Source organism: Oryx dammah, unplaced genomic scaffold, assembly GCF_014754425.2.
Source record: "Oryx dammah isolate SB20612 unplaced genomic scaffold, SCBI_Odam_1.1 HiC_scaffold_8, whole genome shotgun sequence".
NCBI lineage: Eukaryota > Metazoa > Chordata > Mammalia > Artiodactyla > Bovidae > Oryx > Oryx dammah.
Window position 1 is genome coordinate 51,974,088 of NW_024070192.1, and position 15,008 is coordinate 51,989,095.

The 15,008-nt window shown below is 39.4% G+C and overlaps 1 protein-coding gene and 1 long non-coding RNA gene across 2 annotated transcripts in view; one reads left to right on the forward strand and one right to left on the reverse strand.

The window, feature by feature from the left end:
* The first annotated feature begins 3,719 nt into the window (after positions 1-3,719).
* Positions 3,720-5,165, forward strand: LOC120866459. Its single transcript, XR_005721665.1, has 2 exons — positions 3,720-4,913; positions 5,039-5,165. It is a non-coding gene; the product is annotated as an uncharacterized LOC120866459 (long non-coding RNA).
* A 123-nt stretch (positions 5,166-5,288) lies between these two features.
* PRR11 (proline rich 11) overlaps positions 5,289-15,008 on the reverse strand; it is a 32,181-nt gene continuing 22,461 nt past the window's right edge. Inside the window, exons 5-10 of the mRNA XM_040244190.1 lie at positions 14,041-14,295; positions 12,041-12,139; positions 11,568-11,680; positions 10,455-10,514; positions 10,269-10,365; positions 5,289-6,279 (exon numbers count right to left, since the gene is read on the reverse strand). Coding sequence (XP_040100124.1) covers positions 6,211-6,279; positions 10,269-10,365; positions 10,455-10,514; positions 11,568-11,680; positions 12,041-12,139; positions 14,041-14,295 — 693 coding nt within the window. The 3' untranslated portion in view covers positions 5,289-6,210. The remainder of the gene's footprint in view (positions 6,280-10,268; positions 10,366-10,454; positions 10,515-11,567; positions 11,681-12,040; positions 12,140-14,040; positions 14,296-15,008) is intronic.

Consider the following 15,008-nt stretch of genomic DNA (forward strand, 5'->3'; position numbering starts at 1 on the left):
TGCATTTCTTTAGTAATTAGCAATGTTGAGCATTTTGAAAGCAGTTAAATTTGTAGTTCAAAGAATACAAAAATTCCACAGTGTCAAATGACTCTATCAAAAGTAGACAAATAAGAACATTTTTCTTTAAGCTCTAGAACCTTGTTGTACAAGGTGTAGTACCAGTAGAGAGTGCATGCATGCTCAACTGGGTCTGACTCTTTGCAACCCATGGATCATAGCCCACCAGGCTCTTCTGTCCATGGAATTTTCCAGGCAAGAATACTGGAGTGAGTTACCATTTCCTTCTCTAGGAGATCTTCCCGACCTGGGATCGAACCACTGCTCCACCTGGGAAGGCCAGCAAAGTGTAGACTAAAGAAAGAACTTGTTAGAAATACAGACTCTTAGGTCCTACCCCAGACCTACTAATCAGAACATGCATTTCAACTAAATCTAATAATTTGTACACAGTGTAGTTTGAGAAGCACCACCTTAAAAACATCTTTCAAAGCAAGGTGAACAGATTTCTTTCTTGACTCATATCAGTGGCAAAGAAAGCCAGTGATTTTGAAAGTTTTGTGAGGTACAACAAAAATTCTTAGGCTCAGAGGATTATACACTAAAATGTTTAAAACTTGTTGGGATTTATTGACTTTTTTTTCTTTACTCTTTTCCCCTATTTAAAAAAAAAGGATTAAAAATTAAAAAAAAAATTTAAAATCAGTTCAGGGTTAAAGCAGAGACATTACTTTGCCAACAAAGATCTGTCTAGTCAAGGCTATGGTTATTCCAGTAGTCATGTATGGATGTGAGAGTTGGACTGTGAAGAAAGCTGAGCACCGAAGAATTAATGCTTTTGAATTGTGGTGTTGGAGAAGACTCTTGAGAGTCCCTTGGACTGCAAGGAGATCCAACCAGTCCATTCTAAAGGAGATCAGTCCTAGGTGTTCTTTGGAAGGAATGATGCTAAAGCTGAAACTCCAGTACTTTGGCCAGCTCATGCAAAGAGTTGACTCATTGGAAAAGACTCTGATGCTGGGAGGGATTGGGGGCAGAAGGAGAAGGGGAGGGCAGAGGATGAGATGGCTGGATGGCATCACCAACTTGATGGACATAAGTTTAAGTGAACTCCGGGAATTGGTGATGGACAGGGAGGTCTGGCGTGCTGCGATTCATGGGGTCGCAGAGAGTCTGACACGACTGAGCGAATGTACTGAACTGAACTGAACTGAACTGAGGGTTATAGTGAAAAATTTTAAAGCAGTTTTAGGGTTATAACAAAATTGAGCATAGAGAGCTTCCATTTACCCTCTACACAGGCATATCTTTTTTTTACTATCAACACCAGGCTCCAGAGTGGCACATTTATTACAATATCTGAACCTACTTTGACAGATCATTATCACCCGCAAATCCATACATTAGGGTTTATTCTTGGCGTTGTACATTCTGGGTTTGGACAAATGTAGGCTATGTATCTGCCATGTAAGTGTCTTATAGAATAGTTTCAGTGCCCTAAAAATCCTATGTGCTCCACCTATTCATTCCCCTCTTTCCCCAAACCCCTGATCTTTACTGTCTCCATAGTTTTGTCTTTCCCAGAATGTCATATAGCTGGAATCATACATACAGTGTGTAGCCTTTTCATATTGGCTTCCTCCACTTAGTAATATGCATCTAAGTTTATTCTATGTCTTTCATGATTTGCTAGCTCATTTCTTTTTAGTGCTGAATAGTATTTCACTATCTGGATGTACCACAGTTTATCCATTCACCTACTGAAAGACATCTTAATTGCTTGCAAGTGTTGGAATTATGAATTAAGCTCCTGTAAACATTTGTATGCAGGTTTTTGAGTGAATATGTTATTTTTATTGTTTTTTATATTCTTATTTTTACATCTCTATTTTCTAATTTTTCTTTCTAATCTTAAAAGTTCTCTTGACATGAAAAAAGCCTGTAACTATATGAGGTGAAAAGACTCTGATGCTAGGAGGGGTTGGGGGCAGGAGGAGAAGGGGACGACAGAGGATGAGATGGCTGGATGGCATCACTGACTCGATGGACGTGAGTCTGAGTGAACTCCGGGAGTTGGTGATGGACGGGGAGGCCTGGCGTGCTGCGATTCGTGGGGTCGCAGAGTCAGACACGAATGAGCGACTGAAATGAACTGAACTGATGTTAACTAAATTTATTGTAGAAATCAGTTTGCAATAGATACATATATCAAACCATTATGTTGTATACCTTAAGCTAATATAAGGTCATATGTCAATTATATCTCAAGAAAACTGGGGGAAAAGAATTCTCAAAGCCCTTGGTCCTGGTGCTGCTATTTTTGATATATTAAGCTATACTGGGCTTCGGGAAATTCTTCTCAGGCAATACTTATTTGCTAACAAGAATTTAGAAAGGACTGGAAGTGGGCTTTAAAAAATTTTGTCTATTTGGTTTTTCACTTGTTTCCTTCTCTACTTCTATATGTCCAGATTCTCTCCCTCTTCTAAAAGCCACCTGAAATAAGAAATTGTACATATTTATCCACATAAGTTATGTTGTGATCCTCATCATGTACATTATTTGCTATGTTTAGTATGTAACTTTCCTGCTATAATATTAACAATTCTAATATTAACAATTCTTTGACTTACAAACCCATAAAAAAATAGTATATATTAACCACATCATTTGTTTAATTTGCCAAGTAAACAAAATGTTAAAAAACTAAGTTGAAAAGACTCCCTCGAAGAAGAGTTACAACTCTCATACTTTGCTGAAGGGACCATGGATTTGTACAACCACTTGGAATACTAGTTTGGCAGTATCTAGAAAACAGGCATGCTTTACCACCTAGCAGTTTCACTCCTAGACATACACATTAGTCACTCTTGCACAAATGTACATATTCAAAAATGTTCAACATGGCATGCATGGGGACTTCCCTGGTTCCAGTGGTTTAAGCCTCTGGATTTCCACTGCAGAGGGCACAGGCTCCACCCCTGGTCAAGGAAGTAAGATCCCACTTGCCTTGTGGCACAGCCAAATTTCAAGAAAAAAAAAAAATCATAGCATTTAGGGATGCATATTTAGGCCCAGCATATTTAGAGGGTAAAAGCAAAGGAAAACAAATAGATGAGTACTTTTTTTTTTTTTTAAGAGAACCCATTTTTGGTTTAAGCCTTTGTTTGTTTTAATTAAAAAACATTTTTGGGTGCACTAGGTCTTCATTGCTGTGCACAGGCTTCTCTTATTGTGGAGCACAGGCTCTAGATGCATGGGCTTCAGAAGTTGTAGCGAATGGGTTGAGTAGCTGTGGCACCCAGGCTAAGTTGCTCTGCAGCATGTGGGATCTGCCCAGACTAGGGATGGAATCTGTGTAGCCTGCATTGGGAAGAGGATTCTCATCCACTGCAGCACCAGGGAAGTCGAGTAGTAACTTCTTGAGGAAAGGTATTAACATAAGGGATGGAAACAGGCAGAACTTCTAGACACTTAAATGTCCCTTTCTTGGTGGTCCCATGAGTGTTTGATATTGTGTCTATTTATGTTTTATGTACTTCCCTGTATGTGTTATATTTCTAGCGAAAAAGGTTAAAGAGAAAGACCAAAGTTTTGTATTGTTCTTTATTCAAAATATAACTGGATGCACCATGATTGTTCATATTCTCTGGTTGACATTCAGTCTCAAAATAAACAGTGGAAACATATGATCAGCAACAATTTAATGAAGCCATAGCAGTTACTGGATTCTCAAATGGGTACAATATGAAACCTGTCATAAAAATTAGTAAAAGATACAAGATAGAATACATTGTAATACTGATACGATAGAAATAGCAGCTTTACAAATATTTAACCATAGGATTCCTATAGCTTTTCAAAAAAATGAACCTTTATCTCACAAGAATGATAAAATCATTTAAACTGATACAGTACACATTGGTTTATTAATATTATAAACATTATTAGATGTCCCATAAAATAGTTACAAATACTCACCTGATTTCTTCTCAGTGATCATTCCCTTTATTTTACTTAATATAAACATAGTAACAGGTTTAAAAAGTTGTTATTAAAACAAATGTATTTTTTAACTTCAGTATCTGCTTAATTTTCATCCATAAATGTAAATGTGGGTCTCATCAAAACAAAACACTGTTTCCATACCTGCTTTCTGGCCTGGTGACTTTTCACAAGCCTCTATTTGGTATCTCAAAGTTACATTTATCTGAGGGAATATAGGCATTTTTGGGAAATAAAATATCTTTTTAGCCGAATCAGGGAATATTTCAGGGACATCATCTATGTAACTGCTTCCTGCCGGGTTAGAAAGTTCAGTGTAAAACTGACACCCCTTGATTCCCCTCTGTGAGGAGCCACTATCCTTATTTGGGAACCGCAGTGGAAGTTATGAGCATCAGAGCTAATGCTGTGCCTTCAGAGTCTCACTCACCCTAATGAGAGTTCCTCTTCTTTCGTGATATTTAGCACATTAGTGACACCTGACTGAAGCTACAGTAGTGTCTACTGCTAAGCAGACATGTCTGACAAAACCGGGGGCTCCCAGATATTGGCAACCTTGTAGGAGACTGACTGGTAGGGGTGCCAGATAAAACACAGGATGTTCAGGTAAATTTGAACTTCAGAAAAACAATGATGTATTTTTTTTAAGTATAAATATATTTCCTAGGCAATATTTGGTGGTAGTGGTTTAGTTGCTAAGACATGTGACTCTTGCAACCCCATGGCCTGTAGTCCCCCAGCTTCCTCTGTTCATGGGATTCTCCAGGCAAGAATACTGGGGTGGGTTGCCATTTTCTTCTCTAGGTGATCTTCCCGACCCAGGGATCAAACCTGGGTCTCCTGCATTACAGGCAGATTCTTTACCGACTGAGCTACAAGGGAAGCCCATGGCAATATTTAGGACATAAGTAAGTAAGTAAAGTCACTCAGTCGTGTCCGGCTCTTTGTGACCCCGTGGACTGCAGCCCACTAGGCTCCTCAGGCAAGAATACTGGAGTGGGTTGCCATTTCCTTCTCCAGATTTAGGACATAGTTATACTTAAAAAATTACTCATTGTTTAATGGGTCGTATATATGCTTAAGTTATTTGTTGTTTATCTGAAATTCAAATTTGATGGGGGTGTCATGTATTTACAGGCTTCCAAAGTGGCTTGAGTGGTAACGAACTGCCTGCCAATGCAGAAGACAGGAGATGCAGGTTGGATCCCTGGGTTGGGAAGATCCCCTGGAGGAGGGCACGGCAACTTACTCTAGTATTTTTGCCTGGAGCATCCTATGGACATAGGAGTCTGGTGGGCTATGTCCATTGGGTCGCAAAAAGCTGGACATGACTGAAGTGACTTAGCAGGCATGTATTTATATTTGCTAAGTCTGGCAACCCTGAATTGGCAGGAAAAAGTAAAATCCTGTGATTGTGCAGAATTACTGTTATTGAATCGACAGGTGCTTGAGGACAGAGAATCAGGCCTCACAGTGAATCTCCTATGGACCTCAGAGAATCCCTGGTGGGGCACTGTAGAAAACCCAAGGTTCATGTAGAGGTCTTCATGAAGTCTATGTTTAGCTGTACGAATGTGGATAGCAGATATCAAAGTAAGGAATAACCCAGACTTCAGTAAGCCTGATACTGTTACATACCTATGATACTAGAAATGAAATTCTAATTTTTAAGGTTATGTTGGACCTTTCGCTTCAAATCCTTTTGGAATAGTTAGGTTTGGATGGGAGATGATCTTACTTAATTGCTTATAGGGAACAGAAATAAAATCTAGGGGGTCTTTCTGGGTTAAGTAGCACTTAATGAATGCATGAGCTTTACAGGATGAAATATTTTGCTTTTTAATTTCCTGAGAATACCCAAGATGAATGGGTACCAGGTTATTTTAATGTCATAACTGTACCTATAGACCACAAATCAGAGTTATCTAGTTAAATTGGAATAACCTTCCTAACTTGAGTAATTCCAGGATAAACATTACTTTGGGGATTACATTTTTCCATCTGTCCTGTGAGCAATCTTGTAAACTAGAAAGTATTCTAATACCCACTTTTCATTACAGTATGCATGGGCTCCATACATATTTTAATTCTTCAAATGAATTATATATTAATATAATTATTTATACATATTATACTTCAAAAGGATTGGGGTCATTTTATCTGTACATTTAATGGATCATTGCTGGGAGTCAGGCAGAGGTGGCATCAGTTTTGTTCATCAAAGCTGCTTGTAGAAACCGGCAGAGTTTGAGCTGGGCTTCTAGGGTGAGCCAGCTATGAAAAAAACAAGAAGTCCCAATTATAACATGAATTATGTTCTTGTGGCCAGCATAGCTCTCCTTCCTCACTATCAGAACCCAGATTTTATGCAAGGCAGCAATGCGGCCAGATTCTAAAACTCATAATCAAAGTTCCTGGATATCACCTGTTTAAAGAGATGAAGGGCAGTTTAGCTAGGATATCTTTTTGATCTTTCCCCTTCTTATCTTGCTTACAATGTAGACAAGAGGCTTTAGGAAGTGTAGACGTTCTGCACGGTAGGGATAAAAGCCAGGTATTAAGGTTGGAAGAGAGGTGATGAGATGAGAAATCTGCTATACCTTGTATCCACTGCCTATTTCCCAAGGCAATATGCAGAAAAGAAAAATAAGCCTCCATTTGCTTAAGCCACTATAGTCAGATTTCTCTTACCCACAGTCAAACGCAAAACCTAACTAATAGGAGTGGGGAAAGTTATTCCATGTCTAAAACAAGTTTTTACTAAATACCTTGTATCTTTGGCCACCTGATGCAAAGAGCCAACTCAATGAAAAAGACCCTGATGCTAGGAAAGACTGAGGGCAGGAGAAGGGGGCAACAGAGGGCATCACTGACTTAAGGGACCTGAGTTTGAGCAAATTCCAGGAGATGGTGAAGGGCAGAGAGGACTGGTGTGCTGCAGTTCAAGGGGTTGCAAAGAGTCAGACACAGCTTAGCAACTGAACCACCACCACCAACCTCTACTAAGTGGATTTTGGAGAGCACAACATATGGCAAAGGTCTCATCTGTGATATTTTTAAGCTATTTATTTTGGGCTGAGCTGAGTCGTCGATGCTTTGCGCAGGTGTTCTCGAGGTGTGGCCAGCCGGGGCTACTCTTCATAGCGCGTGCGGGCTTCCCACTGTGGTGGCTTCTCTTCTTGTGAGCACTAGCTCCAGACCTTGGGCTCAGTAGTTGTGGTGCACCCTTCAGTGATTCCTCGGCATGTGGAATCTTCTTGGACCAGGGACTGAACCTGAGTTGTTCCCTGCACTGGAAGGTGGATTCCTATCCACTGCACCACCAGGAAAGACCTTCATCTGTGATTTTTGATGCTGTTGCTCAGTACATGGGTTTGTTGCTCATTACATTTTTACCTGCTTCCACATTAACCAATCCACTATAGTAGTTATAGGGTGGGGCAGGGACAAAAAGGACCTAGAGCTGAACAAAGAAGGGAAGGGTGGAGTTCCTTATGGTTAGGATTTGGTGCTTCCACTTCCATGGCTTGAGTGCAATCCCTGGTCGGGGAAGCAGCACAGCCAAAATAAGAAAAAAAAGGAAAGGGCTTAGTTGTTAAATAAGGCCTCTGCCTGCTGCCTCTGCCCTTCACAATTTATGGTATCACCAAGGAATGTGATCTGGGAGTGGACTCCTAGTGAAGGCTCCAAAGAAGGAAAGGGGCATCAGGCCTCATCTGCAAAGAAGGCCACACAGTGCCCAGCAGGACAAGTTGATTGGCAAGAGGGAAACCAAGCTATCCTGCAAAAGGAACTGATTCCTTTTTTTGAAAACAAGAATTGATTTACAATCTGTGTTAGTTTCAGGTATAAAACTTCAGATTCTTTTCATTAGAGGTTACTATAAGATACTGAATATCGTTCCCCTGTGCTATACAGTAGGTCCTTGGTTATTTAGTGTATTTCTATCTACTAAATAGTGTATATCTAGTAGCGTATATCTGTTAATTCCAACCTCCTAATTTATCCCTCACCCCTCTACTTCTTTGGTAACCGTTAAGTTTGTTTTCTATGTCTGTTAAGTCTGCTTCAGTTTTCTAAATAAGCTTATTTGTATTATTTTTTAGATTCCATATATGTGATATATAATATTGATCTTTCTCTGCCTAACTTCACTTAGTATGGTAATCTCTAGGTCCATTTATGTTGTTGCAAATGGCATTATTTTATTATTTCTTATGGCTGAATAACATTCCATTTCATATATTCATATGAATTCATATATATTCATGTGTATATACATATATATATGTGATATCTTTATCCATTCATCTGTTGGTGGAAATTTAGGTCACTTCCATGCTTTGGCTATTGTAAATAGTATTGCTATGAACACTGGTGTATGAATCTTTTTTATACAGTTTTCATCCTTTCTGGATATATGCTGGATTATATACTAATTCTATTTTTAGTTTTTTGAGGAACCTCCATACTGTTTTCTATAGTGGCTATACCAATTCATATTCCCACCAACAGTGTATGAGGGTTTCCTTTTCTCTACACCCTCTCCAGCATTTATTCTTTGTAGATTTTTTGATGATGGCCATTCTGACCAGCCTGAGGTGATACTTTATTAGGGTTTTAATTTGCATTTCTCAATAGGTAGTGATGTGGAATGTCTATTCATGTGCCTGCAAGCCATCTATATACCTTCTTTGGAGAAATGTCTGTTTAGGTCTTTCGCCAACTTTTTTATTGAGTGTTTATTTGTTTGATATTGAGTTGTATGAACTCCTGGTATATTTTGGATATTAAGTCCTTGTCAGTCACATCATTCACAAGTATTCCCTGCCATTCAGTAGGTTGTTTTTGTTTTCTTTATGGCTTCCTTTGCTGTCTGAAAGCTTTTAAGTTTGATTAGGTCCCATTTGCTTATTTTTGCTTTTATTTCTTTCACAAAAGGCAAAAAAATAGGAGTGAACGAAGGGAGGACAGTGCTGGGGTGGGAAGAGTGTCTGCAGAGGAATTTGTGGTGAGTCTCCTGGGCAAGAGGGAGATGGAAATACAATCTTCACAGCCAAGAGGCCAGCAGCCCTGAGCCCCAGCACTCTAGCAGGAAGGGGCTGCTTCTCGAAGATCTGATGATAAAGGGGATGAGAGAGATGAGACAAATAGAGTTTGGAAGAAATCACACAAGAGCCAACCAATGCACTGGATTTTGGTGTGCGAGTCATACAGGTAGGTAACAAAGAAAGCTGCCAAGACCTTTTCCTATCAGCTCTGCATAGCTGACTCCTATCTCCATCTTCATCCCTGTCTCTGTCACAGCCTCACTGGCCACTTTCCAATTCCTCAGATAGACCCTGATCCTTCCCATCATGAGACCTTTGCGGATCTTATTCTTTTCGCCTGGGACTCTCCTCTGTGACATTCATGGTGGGCTCACAATACAGATACCCTCTCCAGTTAATGCCTATTCATCCTTCAAGTCTCACCTCATCACTTCCTAAGGGACTCTTTCCTAGATCATCCAGGTTGGGTCAACTTTCTCCAAGGATTCTCACTGAACCTTGTTACTTTCCTTCACAGAATTTACTTCAGTGCAAAATCACACAAATTGTGATTATTGATTACTGTCTACTTTTCCCACTAGACTGAAAGCTCCAAGACAGTAGATTTGTGTCTGTTTTTGCTTACCACTGTCTCCCTGGTATTCCGGCACAGTGTCTGGCATATAGGGACTGCTTAATAAATAGTTATGAATGAAATTAATAAAACCAGACATTCATTGCTAAAGTAGAGATGATAATCTTAGCTATTTCATAGCATTTCAGGAACCACAAACATGAAGTTCTTTATAAAGCATCAGTTCAGTTCAGTTCAGTCCCTCAGTCGTCAGTCCCTTTGCAACCCCATGGATTAGAGCAATGCCAGGCCTCCCTGTCCGTCATCAACTCCTGGAGTTTACTCAAACTCATGTCTATTGAGTCAGTGATGCCATCCAACCATCTCATCCTGTCGTCCCTTTCTCCCGCTTTCAATCTTTCCCAGCATCAGAGCGTTTTCAAATAAGTCAGTTCTTCGCATCAGGTGGCCAAAGTATTGGAGTTTCAGATTCAGCATCAGTTCTTCCAATGAATATTCAGCACTGATTGCCTTTAGGATGGACTGGTATAAGGAACTGTTTAAAAATTACTACTATTATTAAGAAAGATGCTTTAGATTATGATTCTAAATTAAAAAGTTTGAAGAAAAGGAACCAAATGCTTTTCATAAAGGCTTACCTGAAATTTTCTCTTCAAGGCCCGGGTCATCACCGGGGTTAGCCCAGTTCCTGTTTCCACATTTTCTTTATTAGTAAGTGGGGTTCCACCTGGGCTCCTGCAAAGGTAATGAAAATATTGTGAGCTGTGTTTTATGCCAACTTCTCAAATGAATTTAGAGAGCATAAAGATAGGAGAATGGATTACCTCTCTACATCGACTTTTCTAAGTAGTTTCCGTAGATCTAACTGACTTTTACCAGGAGTACTGATAAAATAAAAATACAAAAGTTAGAGCTCACCAGATTGTATAATTTTTCTCAAAGTAAAGCAATCATTTCAAAATAGGCAACATCCTAGAAAGAGGTTTGTTACATTAAAAAATAGCAGTAGATGCTGATAGGAGCATAAAGTGATATAATGATTCTTTTTTTTTTTAATGATTCTAATAATAATAAGAATCTAATACTTGAATAACTAATACTTTCATTTTATTATTTTTTTAAAATAAGTTACTTTTTTTGACGTTGTACTTACACTTGTAAGAATCCATCTTAGGGCAAAACTCAGTTATGCACACAGATGATGGACAAGGATGATTACTGAAGAGTTACAGAAATAAAAAAATCACAACCTAAATGTCTCAAAATAGGATTTTATCTATGAAGTTCACATATTAAAAAACTGCATCTATTGAAGAAGTCAACATGATTCTTTAAGCTAATTTTTAATGAGATAGGGGAAAGTTTATGACACAGTAATGGGAAAAGCTCTATTTGTATATATTGGGTTGGCCAAAGAGTTCATCCACATTTTTCTGTAACACTGCACAGAAAAACCAAACAAATTTTTTGGCCAACTCAACATAATATAAATTACACATGGGTACAGACATGTGTATGTATGTATATACATATTTCATGCAATATGTATTTAATATATGTATTTCATACACATATACCTGTAATATGTATATTACATATACATATTTTATTGATTCCAAGACATTCTAGTTTTCGTATTATTTCTAAAACTGTGCTGATTTGAAAATTCCTGATGATATTTTATATTTTGCAATAAACAGCACCATGAACTGGAAATAATAGTATATATGCCTAGAAAAAGACTAGAATGATAAACAACAGTATGTTAAGAGTGGCTATCTCCAATGATATGATTATTTGATGATTTTTGTTTTCCTTAAACATCACTGTATATTTAAATTTTCCTATATGAACATATATAATTTTTAGAGTTAGAAATAAGCAAAATATTACTATTTTAAAGTAGCAGTAGAGTGTAACGCTGTGGAGTTCCTTACATTAAGACATTTGTAACTCGAGTTGATAACACTTTGGACTTCGGTTTCAGGGTAACGCGTTGCAGGTCAGAGACAGTAACCAGTGGGTTCTGTGCCTTTGGTGATGGTACAAGCTTTAATCACAAAATAAGACATTATTAAAAACTGATTTAAAAGTATCATTCAAAATGTAAACATACCAAAACAACAAATCTTCGAATGCTGAGTATGTGTAAAATATATCTATTCAATTTTCATTCCAAAGCTTCAAAGTATATCTCTACGTTTTCAAGCTAATGGTTGGTGGATAAAACTGCTGAATTAAATAATTGGGGGATTTATATATTTTGTTGAGGAGATCAAAAATTACTCAAATAAAATATCAAATACTTTCCTCAGAACAGCTTTTATATCTAAGACTTATGCTTCTTTTCTATTAAGAGACAATCAGGTTAAAAAATGAAAGACCACATGTGTGGTCAATGATTTCTTACCTTCCTCCTTTCATCAAAACTCTGTGTCTTTTTTAATTTCACAGTCAGTAGATCTTTAACTGTTATCTGCATGGGTCCATTTTTTTTTAATGGTCCAGCCTTAAGATACAAGGAAAAATTAGAATTCAAACTGAAACCAGGACATCTAGTCAAATGCAAATCCAAATCTAGTTTTTAAAACCTCAGAGTTAAAAATTAACTCTTATTTCCCCGAGGAGCCAATCAAATTCTTTCCATGCAACCAAGAACTAATTCTGTTTTCAGTATCTATGGATGCTAAAGCTATTGAAAAATATTAATGAAAATGTAAGGCTTTGAAACTAAGTAAGAGCTGGGCTAGTTTTCTACAACTACGCATCTTCCTAAGGAATTGTTGTAATAAGATAGAAGTAGAAAGAGTTCCTCTAATCAACATGAAGTTTTGCCGAAATTACCTAAGAAAATGACACACTTGCCAGAAAGCAAGAACATATACTTGAAGAGATATATTAGGGCAACTCTAACAGCCGACTCTGCATTTAATTCAGTCATTTTAAACCAAATGTATCTGCAGTAAAAACTAATCAGCTTTTTACATAGGGCTGTGTTAGTGGGCAGGTAAGTAGCTCTAGATAGCATACTGAAAAGCAGAGACATCACTTTGCCAACAAAGGTCCGTCTAGTCAAGGCTATGGTTTTTTCCAGTGGTCACGTATGGATGTGAGAGTTGGACTGTGAAGAAAGCTGAGTGCGGAATTGATGCTTTTGAACTGTGGTGTTGGAGAAGACTCTTGAGAGTCCCTTGGACTGCAAGCCGATCCAACCAGTCCATTCTGAAGATCAGCCCTGGGATTTCTTTGGAAGGAATGATGCTAAAGCTGAAACTCCAGTACTTTGGCCACTGCATGAGAAGAGCTGGCTCATTGGAAAAGACTCTGATGCTGGGAGGGATTTGGGGGCAGGAGGAGAAGGGGACGACAGAGGATGAGATGGCTGGATGGCGTCACTGACTCGATAGACGTGAGTCTGAGTGAACTCGGGGAGTTGGTGATGGACAGGGAGGCCTGGCGTGCTGCAATTCATGGGGTCGCAGAGTCGGACATGACTGAGCGACTGAACTGAAGTGAACTGAAGTAGCTCTAACGGAGATTGGTTTTCCAGTCCAATGGCATTACACTTTAGGATCTACTAGTTCTTTTTCTATTTTTTAAAATGTTTTTTTATTGTGATAAAAGTCACATACTAAATAATAGAAAACATACTATCTTAGACATATTTAACTGTACAGTTCAGTGGTACTAAGTATATTCATATTGTGAAACACTGACCATCATCTATCTCCCGAATTTTTCATCTTCCTAAACTGAAACTCTGTCTCCATTAAGCACTAAATCCCTATTTCTCCTCCCAAAAAGAAAAAGGTAAGTCCCCATTCCCCCTCCCCACCTCACCCTTTGTGCTTTCTGACCCTATGAATTTGACTATTCTAGGTAATGGCAACCCACTCCAGTATGGTTGCCTGGCCAATCCCATGGACGGAGGAGCCTCGTGGGCTGCAGTCCATGGGGTTGCACAGTCGGAGACGACTGAAGCGACTTAGCAGCAGCAGGTACCTCCTACAAATGGAATCAGACAGCATTTTTCTGCGCCTACTGTTGTTCTGACTTCACTCACTAAAGAGTCTGTTTTTAATTTGGTTTCCCAGAGAGATTTTCCTCTTGGTAAAAAAGGTATACCAAGAAGCCAACAGGAATCTCCCACCCTGCTGGGTTTCATTCATTTATCCTCCAAAAAATAAAAAAGCACTTTCAGTTCTAATTCCAACTTCTGTGATTTCCCAGGGGACCATGTCTTTAAAAACAATAATTGCCATAAGCAGGAGATGGAATTAGAACAAAAGGTAGTCCTTCCTGTCAGAGCCCTTTGCCCAGCCTTAAAAAAGACACTTGGCTTGACTCCTTCCTTGCCCACTGACCAAAACACACCTTTACTAGACTGTTTTTTTTTTTTTTTTTTTTTACCTGAAGTGCTTTTGTGAGAGCAGATTTTCTGAGCAGCAATGGCGCTGTCGGTGGTGCGGGCGGAGGCAGAGGAGGAGGAGGGGGAGGAGGGGGCGGAGGGGACAGAGGGCGACTGGGGGGCTGCGCTGGGGAGGCAAGACGGAGAGCTGCGGAGTCTGCAGGGCTGGCTGGAGCACAGGTGGGCACGTCTGGATGCTCACCACCCGTGTGACACGCTTGACCACAGCTGGGACAGGAGGAATTTTCTGAGATGGCCTGGAAGAGATTGCATTTGGCACCTGAAGAACAGATTTATTTGATTCTTCTTTATTTATTTGAGCAGTCATCCAAATCAGAGCTGCCACTTGTTGAATGTCTTCTCCGTACACCACGTGCGCTACAATATTTCCTCATTTGTCACAAGCTCATCCACTCATTCATCTATTTGTTCTGTGTGTGCTATATGCCAGGCACTGTGGCTACAACGTGAGTCCTGTCTGTCTCCCCATCCAGCTGACAGTCCGCCAAGGAACACAGACCTCAAACATAATACAACACAGATTCGAAACAAGCCAAGTAATACTCTAACAAGAGCCAAGGCTTCCCTGGTGGCTCAGTGGTAAAGAATCTGCCTGCTGGTGCAGTAGACACGTTTGATCCTTGATCCGGGAAGATGCCACATACCCCGGAGCAATTAAGCTTCTGTACCACAACTATTGAGCCCATGCTCTAGAGTCTGGGAGATGCAACTACTGAGCCTGTGAACCCTAGAGCTTGTGCTTGCAAGGAGAGAAGCTATGGCAATTAGAACCGTATGCACCACACCTAGAGAGTAGCCCCTGCTCACTGCAAGTAGAGAAAAAGTCCTCGCAGCAATGAAGATCCAGTACAGTCATAAATAAATAAACGATTATTTCAAAAGAGAAAAATAAGAGCCACGAAGTGTGCTGTGAGGGTGAATAGCTAGAAGTCTAGAGAGTAATATTTAG